The 21,184-nt window shown below is 49.1% G+C and overlaps 8 protein-coding genes across 8 annotated transcripts; 6 read left to right on the top strand and 2 right to left on the bottom strand.

Annotated features, from left to right (window-relative positions):
- Positions 1–80: 80 nt before the first annotated feature.
- Positions 81–1,239, top strand: BO79DRAFT_197087 (GFA family protein; the record flags this gene model as incomplete). Its single annotated transcript, XM_025681237.1, has 5 exons — positions 81–371; positions 432–509; positions 575–621; positions 679–862; positions 928–1,239. Exons 1-5 carry the CDS (start codon positions 138–140, stop codon positions 1,237–1,239), a joined length of 855 nt encoding a protein of 284 aa, XP_025538477.1. The 5' UTR covers positions 81–137.
- A 2,263-nt stretch (positions 1,240–3,502) lies between these two features.
- On the top strand, positions 3,503–5,681 carry BO79DRAFT_256245 (putative 5'-nucleotidase; the record flags this gene model as incomplete). The annotated part of the gene is made up of 4 exons (XM_025686180.1): positions 3,503–3,606; positions 3,675–3,885; positions 3,942–4,135; positions 4,193–5,681. The coding sequence occupies 4 exons, from the start codon at positions 3,503–3,505 to the stop codon at positions 5,679–5,681; spliced, it is 1,998 nt and encodes a 665-aa protein (XP_025538476.1).
- Positions 5,682–5,850: 169 nt separating this feature from the next.
- Positions 5,851–7,434, top strand: BO79DRAFT_229549 (FAD binding domain protein; the record flags this gene model as incomplete). The annotated part of the gene is made up of 1 exon (XM_025684047.1): positions 5,851–7,434. The coding sequence occupies one exon, from the start codon at positions 5,851–5,853 to the stop codon at positions 7,432–7,434; it is 1,584 nt and encodes a 527-aa protein (XP_025538475.1).
- A 419-nt stretch (positions 7,435–7,853) lies between these two features.
- On the bottom strand, positions 7,854–9,716 carry BO79DRAFT_288357 (flavin-containing monooxygenase). Its single transcript, XM_025688674.1, has 2 exons — positions 9,346–9,716; positions 7,854–9,291 (listed from the first exon to the last, which is right to left on the bottom strand). Exons 1-2 carry the CDS (start codon positions 9,631–9,633, stop codon positions 8,026–8,028), a joined length of 1,554 nt encoding a protein of 517 aa, XP_025538474.1. The 5' UTR covers positions 9,634–9,716; the 3' UTR covers positions 7,854–8,025.
- Positions 9,717–10,865: 1,149 nt separating this feature from the next.
- On the top strand, positions 10,866–13,046 carry BO79DRAFT_288356 (uncharacterized protein). Its single transcript, XM_025688673.1, has 3 exons — positions 10,866–11,329; positions 11,388–11,718; positions 11,766–13,046. The coding sequence occupies exons 1-3, from the start codon at positions 11,004–11,006 to the stop codon at positions 12,981–12,983; spliced, it is 1,875 nt and encodes a 624-aa protein (XP_025538473.1). The 5' UTR covers positions 10,866–11,003; the 3' UTR covers positions 12,984–13,046.
- A 783-nt stretch (positions 13,047–13,829) lies between these two features.
- Positions 13,830–15,551, top strand: BO79DRAFT_268753 (carboxylesterase/lipase family protein). Its single transcript, XM_025687138.1, has one exon. It carries the CDS (start codon positions 13,848–13,850, stop codon positions 15,522–15,524), a length of 1,677 nt encoding a protein of 558 aa, XP_025538472.1. The 5' UTR covers positions 13,830–13,847; the 3' UTR covers positions 15,525–15,551.
- Positions 15,552–16,140: 589 nt separating this feature from the next.
- Positions 16,141–18,720, bottom strand: BO79DRAFT_246170 (alpha/beta-hydrolase; the record flags this gene model as incomplete). Its single annotated transcript, XM_025685539.1, has 3 exons — positions 16,141–17,582; positions 17,625–17,655; positions 17,956–18,720. 3 exons carry the CDS (start codon positions 18,718–18,720, stop codon positions 16,141–16,143), a joined length of 2,238 nt encoding a protein of 745 aa, XP_025538471.1.
- A 518-nt stretch (positions 18,721–19,238) lies between these two features.
- On the top strand, positions 19,239–20,858 carry BO79DRAFT_268750 (MFS alpha-glucoside transporter; the record flags this gene model as incomplete). The annotated part of the gene is made up of 1 exon (XM_025687137.1): positions 19,239–20,858. One exon carries the CDS (start codon positions 19,239–19,241, stop codon positions 20,856–20,858), a length of 1,620 nt encoding a protein of 539 aa, XP_025538470.1.
- Between the last annotated feature and the right edge of the window lie 326 nt (positions 20,859–21,184).

Raw genomic sequence — 21,184 nt, 5'->3', positions numbered from 1 at the left:
AATCCCACCTTATATCATCACCCATGTCTCTTCTCGATAACTTTGCATTTATTGCTTGCTTATCACTCACCTCACCCATCCTTTGTCAAACTAAGTACCCTGGTCTTTCAAACCCAACCAATCAACCAACCCACCCAATGACCTCCACCTCAGACAATGTCGAATACAAGGGAACTTGCCATTGTGGCCGGTTCCAATTCAAACTACCTCTCTTCCGCCCCTTGGAAGCAGTGCATGCATGTCATTGCACACTCTGTGCCAAGAAGGGGTACCTGTGGCTATTCCCTGCTGAACAAGAATTTCAAGTTACACGGGGGGCTGGGGAGCTGGTTTGCTACGACTCTGGTAATAGGGGTCATGGAAAGCATATGGTAAGTACCTTGCCAGGGACTGACGATGTTGATTAAGTGTTAAACCGTGTCTCACTTTAGTTCTGTCCGACATGTGGGACGGGGCTATCGGTAAGGGGACATCAGATGCCGTCGGGGGAGGTTGGGATGGGAGTAAATGTGAGTGACTTGATTAGTATGTGTCCAGCGGATGGTATTGATTGACAGACTGCTACTCGATGAAGGCGCGGGCGTTGGTGGGAGTTAATCCGTTCAAGTTAAGAATTGAGAGGTGAGTTCGCCCTCAAACATGCCGTCTTTTAAGGATATACCCGACTCATCCATGTAGTTATACTCCGGGCAATATATTGCATGAAAGTTCTCCCGCGGAGCTCACTCACACTGACACTGACACCCCATCCGAGAAGATCTACACCGGTAGCTGCCACTGCACCGCAGTCCGCCTGTCTGTCCAAACCAAACCACTACCGGAGATTAAAGTGAAGGAGGATAATTGCAGTATTTGCCAGCGGGTATTGATCCAATTACCTGTCATCGCATATCATAAGTAGCAATCTGCCCTGACTAATCTACTCAGAACGCCAATATCTGTATATATCCCCACCGGTCACAGGTTACTCTCCACGGCGAAGAGAACTTGACAGAGTATCGCTTTGGAAGGGAATTCACAGGACACCAATTCTGCAAGATATGTGGTGTGCAACTGAGTATGAAGTTGCATGGACCGCCCCAGTCCGTGGTGGATAGTCTTCCGCTAGAGAAGCAGGAGATTGTGAAGCAGAAGTTGGCTATTGTGCCGATCCGAGTGGCGGTTCTGAATGGGGTGGAGTGGGCGGATTTGAATATTGAGAGAACGGATGAGGGTACGGAAGGGTATGTTGTTGACTGATGGGGAGGATAGTGGTGGATACTGTGTATATATTGTAGGTAGTTAGATGGTTATAATCATATTGTGAAATTGGATAATGTAACTCCCGGCCGCGCTGGCCACCCGCCCGCACCAGCCATCCATCTATTATATATTTATCTACTATACATCCATCTACTACACACCCAACGCAAGCAAGAATGAAGTTATTTAAATAATATTATTATTAGTAAAATATATATATTATTACTTATTACAGAGGTTTGAACACTGATTTTTTCTGTAATTAATTATATAGTATTTATTATAGCAGGAAAATATCTAAGTAAATAATTAAAATATTATTTTTTCTATCTAAATCTTCTTTAGTTATTATAATTTAATTCTTATTTTCTAGATTAAGATATCTTTTTTAAAGATTATCTATTATTTTAATTATTTTTTTTTTTAAAATTATTTTTTATATATAATATATAAATCCCAGTTCTTCTTTATTAAAATTATTATATTATCTATTACTAACTCACAGTCTTTGATAACTTGATTTATAAATACTTTTATAAATAAAGATAGATTTCTAATATATTTATTAAGAATTTCTATAAGTACAGATTCATGCTTTTAAAATTATTATAAATTATAGAAAATCTAGAATACTGAATTAATTATTTAATTAATTAAAATAATTAGTATTTATAATTAAATTTCTAATTTTTTAAAAATTTAATCAGAATCTAGGGGAACAAGACTAGTAATTCTAAAATTATTAATTATATTATACTTATTTAAAATATCAGATTATATTTAAAAATAATATTTAAAGAAGTCCAGCTTATTAATATAATTAAATCTAAGATATATTTTATTTTTAACTAAATAGCTATATATATATTTAAGAAGACTAAAACAGCTGATATTAAAAGATTAAAATAAATAAAATAAATATAAAGATATATAAATAAGTATAATATTATTCTATATATAAAGATTATTAAATTCAGAAGTTAGATAATTTTTATAATTATTTAAAATAAATAATCAAGATTAACTAGCAGAGTATGTAATTAATAAAATAAAATATTTTTTAAATTATTATAAATTAATAAAATTAATAATTTAATTATTATTATTAACTTTAATCCTCTAATCTGCGGATAGATTAGTATTTTAAAATTATATTTATAAATATATCTTACTTTTAAAAATTAAAATTAAAAATAAAATTAATTCAAAGACTTAAATATATTTAATTAAAATTATTTATTCTTGATTTTCTAGTTATATAAATAATAATTTATTTTTAATTTTATACCTGATAATAATTTACAGAATTTTAATAATATTTATTATAAATTCTATTTTATTAAAATTATAGATATTATCTAATTAAATCTTGTATTAGAGAATCATTATTTAAATAAAATTAAATTATTCTTATATTATCTTAAAATTCTTATACTTAGTTTATTAATAATTATAATATTTTATAAATCTTTATTTTAATTAATTATATTATTTAATAAAGCAAGAGACCTAATTTCAACTAATATTTTAAGAATTAGAACTATCTCTTTTAAAAAATAAAATATTAGTTATATCTTATATTTAAGAAGGTCAGGGAGATATTTTATATTAATCTAATAATAAAATTTATTATATAAGATATTTTTTTTTATTAGAAGTTAATTTCTGAGCGCTATTAGAAGTCTTTTAAATAAATAAAGTATTATATAATTAATCTTATAAAGTAAAATATAAAATAGTAAAGAAGTATGCAGTATTATAAATACTATTAATTTAATATTTTTTTAAAGTCTTAATAATAAGTAGAATCCTGCCTTCCTGTTCTACTATATTTTTTAATATTTTAAACTATATTAATAGTATAATTAGTGGTTAAATAGCTTTAAGTAAAGAAGAGAAAGGGGGGGAGAGGAAAGAAGAAAAGAGAAAGAATGTTTATATATAGATTTGAATATATTAGATATGTAGTAGGTGGGTGGCCAGTGCGGGCAGGTGGCCAGCGCAGCCGGGAGTTATGTTACAATGTTGTTGTTAGTCAGGGACTCCGCACGGACTTGCCGTCGATCCGATCAGCACCCTCCCTAATGGGCGGTGCCTGATTGGACTTGGACCCGTGATGTCCCTTGCCTGGATGGGATGGATGCCCCTCATCCTCCCTCTTTGTTTCTCTTGCCTTCTTTCCTCCCATTCACACACTCTCTCGCTCTGTCAGTCGTTATTGTTATCATTACTATACTCGTCATTAATATTTCCCCAAGGAATGCCCTCTGTCCCTACCGACGGCTTGTCCGTCACCCACCCTTCCTCCAGGACCGGTCCGCCGCACCTCCGACTGATCCACTACAATGACGTCTACCACGTGGAGTATGCTCCCCAATGCCTACACAATAACTATCTACACTTCGCAACGACAGCAACTGACAATTCTTCAGGGAAGGTTCCGCAGAACCCGTCGGCGGCGTAGCCCGATTTCAATCCGTCGTCAATTACTACCGCAACGATCCCTCTTTTTCCGAACAATCCAACGTCCTGACCTTCTTCTCCGGCGATGCCTACAACCCCAGTCTCGAAAGCACGGTCACCAAAGGGCGGCACATGGTGCCGTTTCTGAATAAGGCGGGGACAGATGTAGCCTGTGTTGGTGTATGTTAGAACTACATCCGTGCTGCACTGGGGGGAAGCTGACAGGGTCCTGACAGAATCACGATCTCGATTTCGGTGTCGCTCAATTCCGCCATCTACGTACACAATGTCGGTTTCCGTGGCTGCTGGCCAATGTTCTGGATCTGGATCTGGGAAAGGATGTGCCGATTGCGAATTGCGAGAAGACGTTGATGTTGACCTCGTCTAACGGGATCAAGGTCGGTGTCATTGGCTTGGGCGAGAGGGAATGGTATGTCTGATGGCCTGGTTTATGGTACACTTGGGTGGGTAGGCTAACTCTGGGCAGGCTCGGAACGATCAATGCCCTTCCTCCGAACCTCGTCTATAAGTCTGCGTACAAGACAGCGCTGGAGCTGGTCCCGCGTCTGCGTGAACAAGGCGCCGAATTGATTGTCGCGGTCACCCACCAACGTGAACCGAATGATCATAAGCTGGCTCAGAAGCTTCCACCGGGAATGATTGATATTATCTTAGGTGGCCACGATCATTTCTATGCCCATGCCGTCGTCAACGGCACGCATGTTCTCCGGTCGGGTACGGACTTCAAGCAACTTAGCTACATTGAGGCGTGGCGCAAGGAGGATGGTGAAGGATGGGACTTCAGCATCGTGCGCCGGGATATCGTTCGGTCAATTCCGGAGGATCCTGCAACGACGGTCATGGTAAATCGGTTGACGTCTAGCTTGGCGGCGAAATTAGAAAAGCCGATCGGGTATACTTCGGTCGCATTGGATGGTCGATTCTCAACTGTGCGTCAGAAGGAGTCGAATTTGGGGAACTTTGCGTGCGACCTCATGCGGTTTTACTATGGGGCAGACTGCGCGATGATGGCTGGCGGGACTATACGTGGTGACCAAATTTACCCGCCAGGGATCCTGCGGCTGAAGGATATCCTCAACTGCTTCCCCTTTGAAGATCCGGTCGTATTATTGCGCATCAAGGGTCGTGCGCTCTTTGATGCCCTGGAGAATGGAGTGAGCCAGCTTCCAGCGCTCGAAGGACGGTTTACCCAGGTATCGAACATTGCTTTTGGCTACAACCCCTCGGCCCCTTCGGGTTCCCGCATCAACTGGGCCCAGGTCGGCGGAGAGCCAATTGACTTCGATGGGCAGTACACATTGGCAACCCGCGGATACATGGCTCGTGGGAAAGACGGGTTTGCGTCTCTGCTGGTGCAGTCAGAGGGCGGCGAAGTCGAAGAGATCGTAGATGAAGAGAGTGGCATCCTGATCAGCACACTACTCCGCCAGTATTTCCTGAGTTTGCGAGTGCTGGGTCGATGGCGCCGCTGGGGTCCCAGCATGACCCGACACTGGAGCAACGTGCATGATAGCCTCCATTGCAATGGATGGCTGAAACCGCCATCCCGCCAGCCGTCTCCCGAGTCAAACAAGGTGCCGTATCGGCCCCCGTTGTCGCGGTCGAAGAACTACTATTATGGTCGGTTCCCCGAGATTGTGGAGACCGAGGAGACGGAGAGCCGAGGGGTGGGCTTGAACGGGGAGGACGAGTCAATGGACTCGGACTCGGACACTGACCCCGACATCCTGACCTCTCCTCGTCCGACTACGAACTATGTAACTCTGCCAGCACGGTCCGCTACGGAAGAGGAACGGCGCCTGCGTCTGGCGCGCAAGGCCGTCCGGACATGGATGCATCGGACGGGGCTGCAGCCATCGCCAATTAATGACGCGGATGAAGTTGGAGAATTCACACCAACATGGACACCAGGTATCTCGCCGCGCTTGGAGCAGCGGATTGTGGTTGAAAATTAGAGGATTTGGAGGAGGTTGGCGATCCATCATACCATCCCCTGGCTATGATATCATCCCCACACCAGGCAACCGCCAATCTGTCCCCAGCTTATCCGGATCTCCGCACGTTTACCTCGAGTCCCGCTATTCTTCCCTCCTGCCCTTCCATCCCACCTCCCTCCTCTTCACAATGGCCACCCACGCCGATCGCATCAATCCTCTCCGCGCCCAAATCGCCCGCTTTCACGAAACCCGCACTTCCTTCCGCATATACCACGGCAGCACCAATTCCACCCGCAATGCCAGTCTCACCCCTACCAATACCCTCAGTACCGCTCACCTTACCAATGTCCTCTCCGTTGATCATGCTGCCAAAACCATCCAGGTGGAGCCCAACGTCCCAATGGATGCTCTCCTAAATGCTACACTCGCCTATAACCTCGTCCCGCTGGTCGTCATGGAGTTTCCCGGCATCACCGCAGGCGGGGGGTTCTCCGGCACCTCCGGCGAGAGCAGTTCCTTCCGACACGGCTTCTTCGATGCCACAGTGACTCGCATTGAGATAATACTTGGTAATGGGGAGATTCGTACGGCCTCCCGTACCGAAAATGCGGAGTTGTTCAATGCCGCAGCTTCCGCGTTCGGTACCATGGGCGTGATCACAATGCTGGAAATCCAATGTCGCGACGCTAAGTCGTTTGTCGAATTGTCCTACATTCCGGCTCGTAGCATTAGCGATGCGCGGCAGATATTCCATGAGAAGACCCAGGACCCCGATGTTGATTATCTGGACGGCATAGTCTTCGCCAAGGACCATGTAGTGGTATGCGCGGGGCGACTGAGCGATGGTTCTCTCTCGAAAGACGACAAGACACAGAGGTATAAGATTCAACACTTCACCCGTCCCCACGATCCCTGGTTCTATCTCCATGCTCAACGCTCCGGGCGTGTAACGCCCCCATCCTCAGCCCCTGTAGAACCAACGACCGAGCTCGTGCCCCTTCCTGACTACCTCTTCCGCTACGACCGCGGTGCCTTCTGGACCGGCCGCTACGCCTACAAATACTTCATAACACCCTTCAATCGCATTACCCGCTACCTCCTCGACTACTTCATGCACACGCGCGTCATGTACCACGCCTTGCACGCCAGCGGACACTCCAACCAATACATCATTCAAGACGTAGCCGTCCCATACTCCTCCGCGGACACCTTCGTCACGTGGCTCGACGAACCAGAGAACTTTGGCGCATACCCAATCTGGCTCTGTCCTCTCAAAGTCACTGACAAGACGAGCACAAGTAACCCCCAAATCATCGGCCGCGGCAAACCCTCCCTTCCCTCTCCCTCTTCACCGGCAGAGAAGGAAGAAGATGAATACCTCCTCAACTTCGGCCTCTGGGCGCCCTCTCCCTACCGCGGCGCCCAGTTCATCGCCCAAAATCGCCGTCTCGAGCACAAGGTCCGCGACCTGGGCGGCAAGAAGTGGTTGTACGCGTGCGCGTACTACACAGAGGACGAGTTCTGGGATATCTATGACAAGAAGCGGTATGATGCCCTCCGGGAGAAGTATCATGCGGGCTACTTGAAGAATCTGTATGAGAAGGTGCGAGTGGATTTGAATCCATCTGCCACAGAGAAGGAAAGGCAAGCTGGGATGGGATGGGGACAGTGGGTTGGGAATGTGATGTGGAATGTGTGGCCGGTGAGTGGGTTGTATGGGGTGTATCGGGCGTGGTGGGGAGGTGAGTATTTGTTGAAGAAGGGGAAGTAGATGTTGTTGCTATATAGGTAGGTGGATGTAGTTGTTTTGAATTAGTGGAAGTATAGACTCTTGGATATATTGGAGATAGAGGAGATATATGGAAAATTACTTATGAAGTAAATTTTAATGTCTATGGAAGAAACGTAGTAGTGAAGTTAGGCACTAGTAGTACAGAATCTTCCACGGCGAGTTCTTTTTATGTCGCACTGCGGCTGATCAATCAGTCTTTAGCCATAATGTGTCTACTACTACTTACTGCCTGTCCAACTGATAACACTATCTCTCACTCTACGTGCTATACGTGTGCAGAGCTGGGGTAATAACCTCATCTAAGCTGGTAATTCCTATATTACATAGTAGTTGATTCGATCATCAATCATATTTGATGCACTATTACTGCATGCAAGTCATAATACATCACATACATAGCTAGTAGTAAATATTCAATTCATCATAGTCATCATCAGGGACATGGTACATCCACTATTCCCTAACACCGTATCCTAAGGGCTTATTCCCAACTGTTCATCAAGGAGATCCCAATCACCTTTTCGTCCACTACAGCTCCAACACACCAAAACATTTCTCTCTTTTCCAACTCTAATGCTGCCGTCTCAACTCCTTCCGGAAACTCTCCTCCTGCTTGACGACCTCCAACGGCAGCGTCCACCCGACTCCAAACAAGACAAAGGGAGCCCACTTCCACCGGAACGGGTTAACCAGGATACAAAACACGAACCAATACAAGAGCTCAGTGTACGTGAAGAAGTCGAATGCGCCAACAGGCGACAGCTTCTTCATGAATCGGGTGAAATCGATCCAGGTTCTCATGCGACCTTCCGTCGGACGAGACAGCGGGTCCGTCAAGAACATCAGGAGAAATCTGGTGTAGATGCCAATGTGCATGTTGCCGACGGTGCCGATGGCGTTGACGTAGGTGCTATTGTTGGCGCAGATGCTGGGGTATTTGGGTGGGAAGACTTGGAGGTACCAGCTTGGAGGGGAGTAGGGTTCTTCGAAGGCGTCATTGGGGAGGAAGGAGAGCGAGGGGCGTTTGAAGCCTGTGGCGAGGATGATTACGTCGCCGGGGACGAGGTCTTCGTGGCCGGGTCCGCCCTTGGGGACGCCATTGCCGCGGAAGTTGAAGCGCACGCCGTCCTCTTCGAGGGTGACGATGTCGCCGCGGAGCCAGCGGGCTTTGCCGTCGCGGATTTGTTCGAAGAGTTCGGAGTTGGCCATGGGGGTTTGGGTGAAGAGGCCGCCCGAGGGGGCGATGTCGGAGAGGTCTCGGTAGAAGAATCTGCGGAGGAGGGATTCGGGGATCCATGAGAGGGAGGTTTCTTGTCCGAGGATGTTCATGGCTAGGAGGGATTGGACGAAGACGTTTCGGGGGATGATCCATTTGTCGGAGCGGGAGAGCACGTCGATTTGGGCGGCTTTGGACTTCACGGCGAATTCGAGGGCTTCGATGGCGCTGGCACCGCCGCCGACAATGAGGACCCTTTTGCCTTCAACTTGTTTCCCGTCGAGTTCGGAGGAATGGTAGATCTCGCCCTTGAAGCGTTCCTGGTCTGGCATTGTTGGCATTTTCGGGTCACCGCAGACGCCAACGGATGCGATGATGCCGTCGAAGCGGCCGTATTTGTCTTCCTCGTTGTTGATGATCCATCGGCCGTTCTTTGTTTGTTTGACGGAAGTCACTGGGGTGTTGAATGTGGTGTGTTTCTGCAGGCCATATCGCTTCCAGAGGTCGACGATCTGCTCTTTGATCTCTGCTTGGGTGGGATAGGCTGTGTCGTATTGCACTGACGGGTGGAAGCGGTACATGATGCTGTGGATCTGCAGGGAGGAGGTAGAGTTCACTCGCTGTGTGTAATTAGTAAGGGCATCCAGATGAGGTTTTTTATGGCCGTGGCTTACACTCCAAATACCTCCCAGTCCCTTGTCTTTCGATCTCGCTTCAAAGATCTCTACATCGAAGCCATGGCCCACACAATGAGCGGCTGCAGACACTCCAGTGAGACCAGCTCCAATTACGGCCACTCGCTTTTTCGGAACGCCATTGGCAATTGAGGAAGGCTTTGGCGGATTAGGTGCAAAGATCCAGTTAAGCAGGTTCTGGAAGAGCATGTAACATATGGTAAAAGACTGGAGGAGGGGGTTGCGGATAAAGGCCGACAACGAGAAAGCGGACTCTGATTCCGCCATGGTGGCGATTGGCTGAGCGAGTGAGGTTAGTGCAAAGATACTGTAGTCAATGGATATAGGTCACTGTAAAAACAAAAGAATGGGACATTAATGTTAGAATAGAAGAACAGGAACGGGGAGGGGTGCTTTTCTAGGGCAGCGGAAACCGGACGGAAGCGATAATGATGATGATGGCAATGACGTAGAGGGTGGATCGGAGCATGTGAAGGCGGGCCAAAGCCAATTCCATGTTTCATTCATCACGACCCTGAACTGCCTGCATTGGAGGTATTTTCAGCGAGTCAATAACAATCACGTTCTTAGATATTTGCCATTGCTTGGGTTGAGAGGCGCGCTGATCAATGGGTCGCACGAGTCCTACTGGGTATCCGACTTGATTTCAAGCCGACTAGCATCCGCATGGGGAGGGCGACCAGACGCCCTACGTTTCATACTCCCAAATCAAGACAAGATAGATTCTGGTGCTCCTCAATGCATAGAACTTGTCTGGGCTCCGAGCAGCGGATCCAGCCACCATCACATGAAGAATTGTGCCGTTCTGCGCTGCTGTGCCCTGGCAGTCCATCTGGATATTTCCGAGCCGCAGCTTCAAGCCAGTCGGAAAAAAATAATGCGTAACACCATCCCCATCTCCATGTGCGACATAATTGAGCTATGGTAGTCAGTTCTGACGTCTGGCGCCTGATTGAACTCCTGCGAGTGTAGTTCTTTGGTGCTTGTTGCATTGCCTATGCATCCTTGATCGCGGTCGCATGAGAGTCTCAGAGCAACCGGGGATCTTTGTATATTCAGTAGCTATTCCGTTGCAGGAAATCTCAGTCCCAATCACATTCCATATCCCAGTAAATGATTGAAGGCAGGTGAGTGGTAGATGCACTCTGAGCTTCACGGTGCTGGCGCGGAACGGACTAGTCTGCCCATCCATAGCAATAGCTTGTCCATAGTGCAAATTGTTAGCATTTCCTGGTAAGTAATTGTTTATAATAGCCCAATTGGCATTACTGCAAGCCGTATAATTCAATTCTTTGTCGAGCACGCGAGGATGAAGTTGAAGGGAAGAGAGAGAGAGACCCCAACAGGCGCAGGCACGGGAATTACCCGATTTGGCCTAGCGGGTGGTGGGAGCTCCCAGACTTCGGCTTCATCGATTTCCCCGATTGTTGCCTTTTCTCCAACAAGCCTCCACCCATTCAATCTCCTCATCTCTCTCGCTCAACGCGCCAGACGTCCGCCCTGTTATTCTGCAGGGACTCGGTACGCCTTTCAGCATCCCACCATGTGCGCCAATCGTTGACCGCCTCTGCCCGACTCCCCGCAATCCGTGACGGACAGCCTTCGAGAGCTTTCATCCCTCCATACCTCCACCAAAAATGGCGACGCCGACTTTGGACCGTTTCTTCGCCAGTATCGCTGACCTGGTCAAGGCTCGAGATGGACGCCAACTTCAAGATTATTTGCAGCTCGAGCCTCCCCTGCCTGATATTTATCGACAAATGGTGGAGGAATTGCGGCAACATTATCCGGCCGGTCCTAAAGAGGCAGAGCTATTGCGACGATGCGAAACCCTCGTTCCGAAAACAAAGGGCGCCCCGTGGACCGCTTTCCCTGCCTTTATGAAGCTTTACTTTACCTTTCTACGCGATGTCAACCTGGACAATTTGCTCGAAACATACGACCTTCTCAAGGGGCTGTTGAAGTAGGTATCACACAACTCGTTGCTGGCACTATTGCTGACCCGTGACTGTGCCATTCAGCCAATGTGTACTGGCATTAGGTGACAGCCAAATGGGTGTCATAGTCCTCCCCACCGTTCTGTACCTCTCGAAAGTCCTCGCAAAGCTGGCCATGGGCCTCGACCGACGTCCAGACTTAATTGCCCACCTGCTGCGACTCGAAGGCCGGTCAAATCAAGAAGAAGCGACGGAAAAGGTGACGCTAGTGGAGAAATCTGCAAATGTTGTCCGGGAAGCATTCATTAAGTGTTTAACGGACAGAAGTGGCACGCCAGGTATCCACGGAAAGCCAGAAGGGAAGCGGATAGGGATCTACTTGATGGCAAACCTTTGCCTCAAGCTGCTTTTCCAGGTATGACTGGATATCCTTTAGTGTGAAATCAATCTAACATGGGCCAGTGCGGCAAACTCCGAAACGCAGAGCAAATGTTTGCGAGTATCAGCGCACAATCCCCTCCTCTGAAACACTTCCCAGCTTCGCAGCGCGTCACCTATCTATACTACCTCGGACGTTACCTGTTCTCCAACAACCTCTTCTATCCCGCCCAGATCGCCCTGCAAGCTTCTTACGATCAATGCCACCGTCAGGCAACGAATCAGAAACGAGTCATCCTGACCTACCTCATTCCTTGTAATATGATACTAGGACGCTTCCCCTCATTACAGTTATTGCAGCGTCCTGAGGCCGAAGGGCTGGTAGACAAATTCGTGCCAATTTGTCGGCTGATTGCTCGGGGCGATTATATAGCGTTCCGCGAGCATCTTGCAATTGGATCCCCTGAAACAGAATGGTTCGCTCGGAAAGGCATCCTTCTTGCCCTACGCAACAGATGCGAAATTCTTGTCTGGCGGTCACTTGCACGAAAGGTCTTTATCCACGCCGGTTTCCACGGCGATCCTTCACTTGGCCCTTCTCAACGTGGACCGCCACCATACCTCTATCTCAACAAGTTGGATGCGGCGGTCCGGTGGATTCAATCTCAGCATGCCCAGTCGGCCCAAAGCTCAATAGGATTCTTCGCCTCTAAACCCGAACCAGATTCCCAGGCTGGTCAAAATCTGTTCGGGTCCCAGATCATACACAAAGCAACGGACTGGGATTTCGAGGGGCTGGGCGAGTTGGACGCACAAGAGGCAGTCGCAAATCCAGGCCTTATAGAGAAATATGGAGACTATCTGGCACCGGACGGATATTTCGATGCGCAGGGACAGTGGCAGATGAACCCACCGGGCAGTCTTGTTGATGGACAGCCCTCTATAGATTACCAGCAATATGAGCTTGACCCGTACGCGAGTCGAGCCGACGGCGAGCAGGACTCAGGCAAACCTACTCTCATGATGCGCGAGCTTGAGTCCATTCTGGCCTCCCTCCTCACCCAGGGTCTGATGCGTGGATTCCTGACTCATAAGAATCCCCGTCTGGCGATTCCCGGTGCGCGTCTCCGTGGTGCCATACCGACTGGCTTCCCCAATGTTTGGCAGACAATCCTGGCTCGGGAACAAGAAGACGACAACGTTCCGGGATGGGTCCAACCGCCAGCAGTGGCACCACCACCGACAGCCGGAGGTGGACGCGTTGTGAATCTGTCCGGAGCGAGACCTGTCGGAGTACAGTAACGACTTTAGCTACCCATGTGGAGGCACAGCCCAATGGAGGATCTTTTGTACATAGCAACGAATACCATGACACAAACACAAAACAACTACGTGAATGATAAGCCAACATCTGGTACCTGATGTACCTGAATGATGGAACAACCGCATCAAGGCATTTAGACCGACTGGGCGGTCAAGATATCTGCTTTGGGTGATGATCGACCGCCAAGCTCGGGGTCGGGCCCGAGATCTCGGTCATAATTCAAGAGCCGAGGACTAAACTCCGAAACTGCCGGCTTTTGTGGATATCTGGCTCAGATTGATGATTCTGGACTCCAAGCTTGTGGAGCAGGGTCTCTCGACCGTGACCTTACAGTCCCCAAACGGCATGGCGGCGGGTGTGGCAGAATTCTGAAGGATTGCTGAAGAATTCCAGAACAGGTGGCGAGCGCTTATCCACGAAATGACCGGGGTAGTTCCAAAATAAGCTTATTTGGGCCTACAGAACTAACATCAAGTCCAGTTCACGGCTTTCGGTCCTTCTTACATTTGTCAATGCGGTTTTGGGAGGCTCATGCTGGACGCAACCTGATACATTGGTCCGATAGAAATTGGTATAGCTCTGAGGCTCGGTCCGATTCAAACAGGCATAGCAAGGTTACAACAGGCTTCAATCCCCGGGTAGATGACGACGCCGCCCTCGGTGCAAACAGTCCCTCCTTATAAAATCTCGGACTTGCAATTATGAGCTTGCGTATACCTTGAAGGCCTTCTTTATAAAAAGGGAACCTCTCCCAGTTACTTTGCCACTTCATCACACTTTCGGAACAATAATCCACAGCATTCACTCCTTTCTCTTGATCATCTAGCTGCACAATCTTCCCCATGCGCGCTGTTTCAACTTTGGCCGGCCTGGCTGCCGCTGTGCCCCTGGCTGCGTCTGCAGCCATCCAGACAAGTTCAGCCGGCTCTGACCTTCCTGTTGTGAACACCACTTTGGGATATGTGCGGGGCACATACTCCCCCTTCCGTGGTGGTGACACCGCCGTTGTCTACAAAGGTATTCCGTTCGCCGCTGCCCCGACTGGTGAAAACCGCTGGAAGGAGCCCCAGTCACCCCAGCCCTGGTCTGGCGTCCTGAATGCAACCGAATTTGGCCCTCAATGCGCCCAGTCTTACAGCAGTGCGGGCATCTTCAGTAGCGGAAAGAAAAGCACTAGCGAAGACTGTCTTTATTTGAACATCTGGACCCCTAACTACAACGACACCTCTGACATCACCTCCAAGAACCTGCCGGTGTACTTTTGGATCTACGGCGGTCGATTTGAGGGTGGTTCCGGTGACGTCCTGACCTATGATGGCACCGGTCTCGCCGCCAAAGACATCATCGTCGTCACCATCAACTATCGGTTGGGCCCCTTCGGCTACCTCGCCCACCCCGAACTGTCCGCCGAATCCGGTCACAACAGCTCTGGTAACTACGGAATTCTCGACCAGCAAGCCGCCCTGCGCTGGGTTCACGAGAACATTGCCAACTTCGGTGGCAATGCCAGCCAGATTACTGTTGGCGGTCAGTCTGCCGGCTCGGCCAGCGCCTTGGATAGCATGTGGAGCCCGCTGACCAAGGGCCTCGTTGCCGGTGTCATCTCTGAGAGCGGTGCTCGCGGTCCCCATGACCCCATGACCGGCAGTGCTGCCACCAGCCACCGCACTAAGGTGGCCGCCGAAGCCCAGGGTGTCGAGTTCCTCAAGGAGCTGAACGTCACCTCCATTCAAGAACTGCGCACCTCCGTCTCCATGGAGACCCTGCTCGAATACGACTCTCTCAGCGATACCATCTTCGAAGGTACCCAGTTCGCCAACGCTTCCGCCTTCTTCATGGAACCCCCCATGTGGCGTCCCAACATTGACGGCTACGTCTTCCCCTACGACTACACCCAGTCCCTCCTTCTCAATGCCCACTCAGACGTGCCCATCCTCACCGGAAACAACAAGGACGAGTCCGGCGCCGAGACTGACCCCGGTCTTACCGCCTCCACCTACAACACCCTCTACCAGGAGGTCTTCCAGAACTTCTCGGAGGAATTCTTCAAGCTCTACCCCGGCGGTTCCACCTCCCAGGCCAACAACAACTCGAACGCCCTCTACCGCGACATGAGCCGTATCGGTACCTGGCAGTGGGCTCTCGACTGGGCCAAGGGTGGTGCCAAGAGCCCTGTCTACACTTACTACTTCACTCGCTCCCCGGCTGAGAACCGCGACGAGGGCGCCTACCACGGCTCGGAACTCTGGTATACCTTCAACAACATCCCTTACTCCGACTACTCCAATGTCACTTGGTACCCCTATGACTATGTCGTTGAGGAGTACATGTCCAACTACTGGGCTAACTTCATCCGTACTGGTAACCCGAACGGCGATGGACTCCCTCATTTCCCGCCCAGCACCGACTCCGAGCAGACTATGTGGTTGGGTGACTCTTGGGGTGCCGGCCCTATTTCCGATAGCGAGGAGCGTATCGAGTTCATCAAGAGCTGGTTTGCTACCATGCCTGAGTGGTAGACGGATGGGTGTATCCTATCACCTTTTGTACAGAATCGTCTGTTCACGTTCGTGTTTATCATCGTGCCTGAGGCATGCGATGTATTATAAATATTGTCAAGTTCTTACACTCGTTTACTGGTGCAGAGTTATTACTTAGCTCACTGGTACTTTACTTTGTTGAATAAATATTTATAAATAGTGGCATCGCGTATCACGCTATCCTTTTTATATTCAACCATGCTGTCACTGCGCTTATGTATAGTAAAGACTTCGGTGCTGATCCGAAGATTTTTTTCACTTGACACGTCTACTGAGTAGAAAGTCCAACGTATTCATATCGAATTTCTGAATGGATAATATAATAAAGAAGGTAGGGCAGTTGATCATGTTGAACAAATACACATTGCCGATGTGTAATGCCGTACAAACTGAACATAAGATGCTAATCTACTTGAGATGCCAAAATAGAAAGGAAAGTAAGAAGGGATATGGGTAGATAAGATTGAGCAAAAACATCGCCATTTCGAGACACCAAAAGCTAGATATATCAGGGTATCAAGATCATCTTCAGAGGTAAGACCTTTGAATAAACGAGAACTGAAGTATAGAACGAAACACAAAAATGAGAGAAAAGCTAGACTCCACCAACAAACCGCGCAGCTGCCTCTATCATCTCCTCCTGCTCCTCCTGCCACCCAAGAATATGTCCCATCATATAGATATCATGCGGCAAGCCTGGCATTTCCAGGTACTCGACATTATTGCCCGGGACAGCCCGCATCGCATCCGCAAACCCCCTGACACTATCACACAGCATTTCAGCACCCCCGACCTGCGCGAAGATCGGAACAGGCGTCGCAAAGGGATGCAGCGCCGGCGACAGGTACGGATCATCCAGACGGACTGACTCCGGCGGAGCAAACGCACGCGCTCCCCACGCGGCCATCTCCCCATCACAGTAGTCAGTCCGCTGATTCCGATGGGCGTTGACAGCCTGCGAGTCACCCTCGAAGCTGTACTCCAACGAGGGTGAGAACAGAAGGCACGCCCGAGGCGGTGGCAGCTCTGCAAGCTCATGGCCGCTCTCCTGCTGGAACGAGGCGAGGTGGCGCAATAGAGCCATGACCATGGTAGCTCCGGATGAGTCGCCGACGAGCACGATGCGGGACGGCGAGATGTTCAGTTCTCGAACAAGGTAGAGATATGAGGTCATGGCGTCTTGCATGGGCCCCGGGTAAGGGGTTGGATTGTTGCCACCTGCTAGCCGGTACTGCACCCACAGCGACCGGGTACCTGTACCCAGCTTCTCGTTGAGTAGGTCGGCTGTGAAGCCGGAGTCATCGGGCCGGCCAGTTAGCCAGAGGAATGCGCTGCCGTGGAATGATAGGATGACGAGGCTCTTCTCGTCATCTGTTTCTTGCTCTTGATCATCGTCCTTGATGTCGATGATTGGTGGCAAGGTCTTAGGTGGAGGAGAGGGATACCATGTCCCGCCGATGGTTTCAGGTTTGATAGTGTCGCTTGTGAAAGCACCGCGATACGAGTCTTCCGGGGCTGGGTTCATGAGGACCCATCGACTGCCCAGCTTTCTTGACTCTAGGCTCAGGGACTGCGCGTAGCCGAGCTCGCGAATGATGGTCATGGCTAGCTTTGTGAAACGGGTGGTGAATGCTTGGCGATATGTCCATGTCGGACTCTGTCTGAAAGAGGGTATTATGTAGTAAATGCCAAGGAGTAGAGACACTAGTGAGACTCGGATGGTTGATATAAGCAGCCAGATGGTCCAGCCTGGTTGGCGAGTCCGCCAGCCGTTGGGGATGGCGTCGTCCTCGGCCAGCGTGCGCGCCATTTTCGACGCTTTTTTTTTCTTTCTAGAAGTGTTGCCTGATACTAATCGGTTGGTACCTCGATGGGAGATGACAGAGGTGGCTTGTCTGGTAATATAAGATGGGGCAGCCTCGCTGAGATCACCCGCTCTTGGCAACCCGCGCGGCAATCTGGAACAGGCCTGATTGGCTGCCGTTGCTGCGTGGAGCATGACTTCGATATCATCCAATCGGAGCCCAGCCGAGCAAACTTGGAGGCCTCAGGCAATCACCCCGGCTGGGTTGCACATACTCTTTCTATTAGGATTCCCTGTATTCTCTTTCTGTGTCATCTAGTATTATTCTTTTCTATTTTCATATGTTTGTAGATACTCTACCTGTCCAAGTCAGTCTTGTCCGCTACTCATATATCTCCTATTCATCATGGAACGATACTGTCACAAATATATACTTATACTATTCGGCTCATTTACCATTTGTACTCTCAAGTTGACTTCAATTGACAACTGGACGGCCTCTGCTTTCTATGGCTGCAGTGTAAAATCATGGTCATGCCGACCTTTCAGATAGTCATAATTCTCATCGACCCACTCAACGCACGGCACCAAATGGCCCCAGTTTACCTTCCCTTGTAAGCTCCGAGGTAGTATGACCTTCAAGTCTGAACGGTACCACGCCGGGAAATGAATCGTGACGAGCATAACACGCGGGTCATCTGTGCGGTTCGGCATGCCTGCATGCCACAGCCGGAAGTCCCGAATAATGATAGCTCCCTTCGGTAGAGATGGCTGCACTGGGGGAGATATCTTGCGGCGAGCCTCAACGATCTCCGGAATCACACCCGTGTCGTCACTGTCCCGAGGATCGGCGTCCCGGTGGCTACCAGGCCAGAGCTCGGTGGCGCCATTCTCCGGGGAGGTTGCCACCAGATTTACATTGATACATAGTCCAAACGGGATCTTGGGAAAGTCAAAGTGCACGTCGACATGCACTGGTTGCCGGTCCTCGGCTTTGAAGGCCGTGTTGGCGCTATAGAAACGTAGGTGTGGGTTTGGCCCCAGCATGCATTCGGTGATAGCAGTTGCCCAGGGGTTTGCAATGACATCCTCAAACATGTAGTTCGGGTCGACGACTGGCTCTTGCTGGATATTTCCTGTGCGGGAGCCAAAGTTGCGGTGGGTTTGCGGGTTGGCATATAGAGTTTTGGCCTCAGGGACCATGCGCTCGTTCAGTTTGTCGAGATGGGCAGGGTCAACGCCATTGGTGATAACACAAACGCCATCTCGATGAAGGCCTTCAAGAGCTGCTTGGAGGTTATGAGAAGAGAGCTTCTTGGTAGCGCGTTCCTCGTCCGAAAGTGTAATCCGAACCAGCTGCGGGGTTACCATGGTGGCGTTTTCAGTTGGAATCGTAGTGAGGAAACAGAGAAGAAAACTGGGGATCAGACTGTAACACTTACTGCACTGCTTCCAGAAGCGAGAGGGGTCACCTATATAGTTTGCAGAGCAAAGATACATTTGGATGAACGCACTGATAAGCAACTCCTCCCGACTAAAGTGATACGCCTTCCCAGTTGGGAATGGCCGGTGGTGGCGGCAGGTGACCCGACCAATCGCTGGCCTGAGGTTTACCGTCGGCTGCTTGGACCTTCCTCTATTCCTTCATCCTTCTTTAATCCTGATAGTCAGGAGGACTCCAGTTGGCACTTGACTCGTTATCTGCCGTGCTGCTGCTCCTCACAGTGTCTTGGACCCTGCAGGTCTGTAAATTCAAGACATAGCAAACCGATAAACAAAGCAAGACTCAACTATAAAGTAGGGGCTTGCGTCCAGAAGGTGTGTGATTGACTTTCTAGGCGAAATATTGCCCTTTGGTCCTTTTTTTGTATCATTGAATCTGATCAGTCATGTCTTTAGAGGGGAATAGAAAGAAGTTGGGGGTTCCGGATGAAATCGTCAGACAATTACCTAGTAACGTTGAAGAGACTGGGGCTGAACGAACCAATGATGCAGAAAGATCCCTGGCCCACACCAGATTCGAGCACAGTCTCGGATTCTGGAAGGCGTGCCAGTTCTACCGTCCAGCCTTGCTCTGGTCTTGCTTTGTCAACCTGGCAGTCATTCTGTGTGGCTTTGATGGCGCTTTGATTGGAAGTCTGGTGGGGCTAACCCCATTTGTTCGCACATATGGCAGGTTGATGGACGGTCAATATGCGGTTGCTCCCTCTTGGCTGTCTGCCTTCAATTATGCATCATACGTGGGCAGTGTGCCTGGCTCGCTGGTGGCAGGCATTGCCTATGACAAGTATGGTCCGCGCATGACCCTCGCTGCAGCTTCAATCGGCTCGATCGGGTCCATCTTCTTTCAGTTCTTCAGCGAAGGCCCAGCTCTTCTCTTCGTTGGCGAGCTACTCAACGGATTCATTACGGGCGTCTACCCTGTCCTCGCCAATGCCTATGTTAGTGAAGTTGCTCCCGTTGCAGCTCGCGGTGTCCTCGCTGCCGTCATAAACCTGTCCTATGTCATTGGTCAACTAGTGGCATCGGGACTACTCAAGGGGACCAGCACGATGGATAGCAAGTGGGCTTATAAGATCCCGTTCGCTTCACAATGGGCTCTGCCTGTCTTCATCCTTTCGCTCATATACTTCTGTCCGACTCCTCCTTACTGGCTCTGCAAGAAGGGTCGACCAGAGCAAGCGCGAAAATCTATCCAGCGTTTGACGACATCCGAAGTTGACGTGGACGCATACCTCGCTCATATTCAAGAGACTCTCCGCTTAGAAGAGAGCTCTAGGACTAAGGCCAGCATTCTCGACTGCTTTCGCGGTACAAATCTACGGCGCACTATTATCTCCTGTCAGGCTTTCAATATTCAAGCCCTCTGTGGTAATATCTTATTCATAAATTATGCCGTTTACTTTTTCGAGAATGCTGGTCTGGATACGTCGGATGCTTTCTCAATGAATGTGGGGCTGACATGCATGGGCTTTGTTGGGACACTAGCCTCCTACATTCTCATCTCATACGCCGGTCGGCGCACCATCTACCTGTGGGGCTCTACCGTGATCGCCTTGCTCCTACTTCTCGTCGGGATTCTGGCCGTTGTGCCCCAGCACAATTCGGGACCTGTGTGGGCTATGTCCGCCCTCATGGTGATATGCAACCTCGTCTACGACATGTCGGTGGGACCACTGTGCTTCACCGTCATGTCCGAGGTGTCCGCCGTTAACCTGAGAGGTGTCACTATAGCCCTGTCCAATGTCACTGTGGTGATATGGTCTGTCATATTTGCTGTCGCCATTCCCTATGCAATGGACACTACTGGTGCCAACTGGGGCGGCAAGCTGGGATTCCTATTTGCTGGCATCGGAGTTTTGGATACACTCTGGTGCTACTTCTTCCTGCCGGAGACTAAAGGTCGAACGTTTGAGGAGCTGGATTTCATGTTTCAGCAGAAGCTACCCACGCGTCAGTTTAGCAAGTACCAATTTACAGAGACACAGCAAGTAGCACCAGAGGCTTAGCTTGTTGTCTAATAGAAGCTAAGAAGATAGAATCAGAAGGCAAGCCTCTGATATATGTGGATATTAGATTTTAGTGAGAAAGTGGAAAGGCTATTCTACTTTTGGTTCTGTGGTCAAATGGCATCTTTAGTGAAGTACTAATAGTTGAGTTAATTCTTCAAGCTTTCACTTGATGACCTTGGTCTAATTTCTTCCTCGAACTCGTCGACTTCAGGTAAAGAAGCAGCAGCTATCTTGGTCCAAATGCTACACAAGCGCCCCCTATGCTGCACGGTTAGAAACGAGCTTCATTTTCCTGTTCCTATTTGAGATTTCCACTTCATCCA

Source organism: Aspergillus costaricaensis, assembly GCF_003184835.1.
Source record: "Aspergillus costaricaensis CBS 115574 unplaced genomic scaffold BO79scaffold_20, whole genome shotgun sequence".
Lineage (NCBI taxonomy): Eukaryota > Fungi > Ascomycota > Eurotiomycetes > Eurotiales > Aspergillaceae > Aspergillus > Aspergillus costaricensis.
This window is presented reverse-complemented; position numbering and strand designations above follow the sequence as displayed.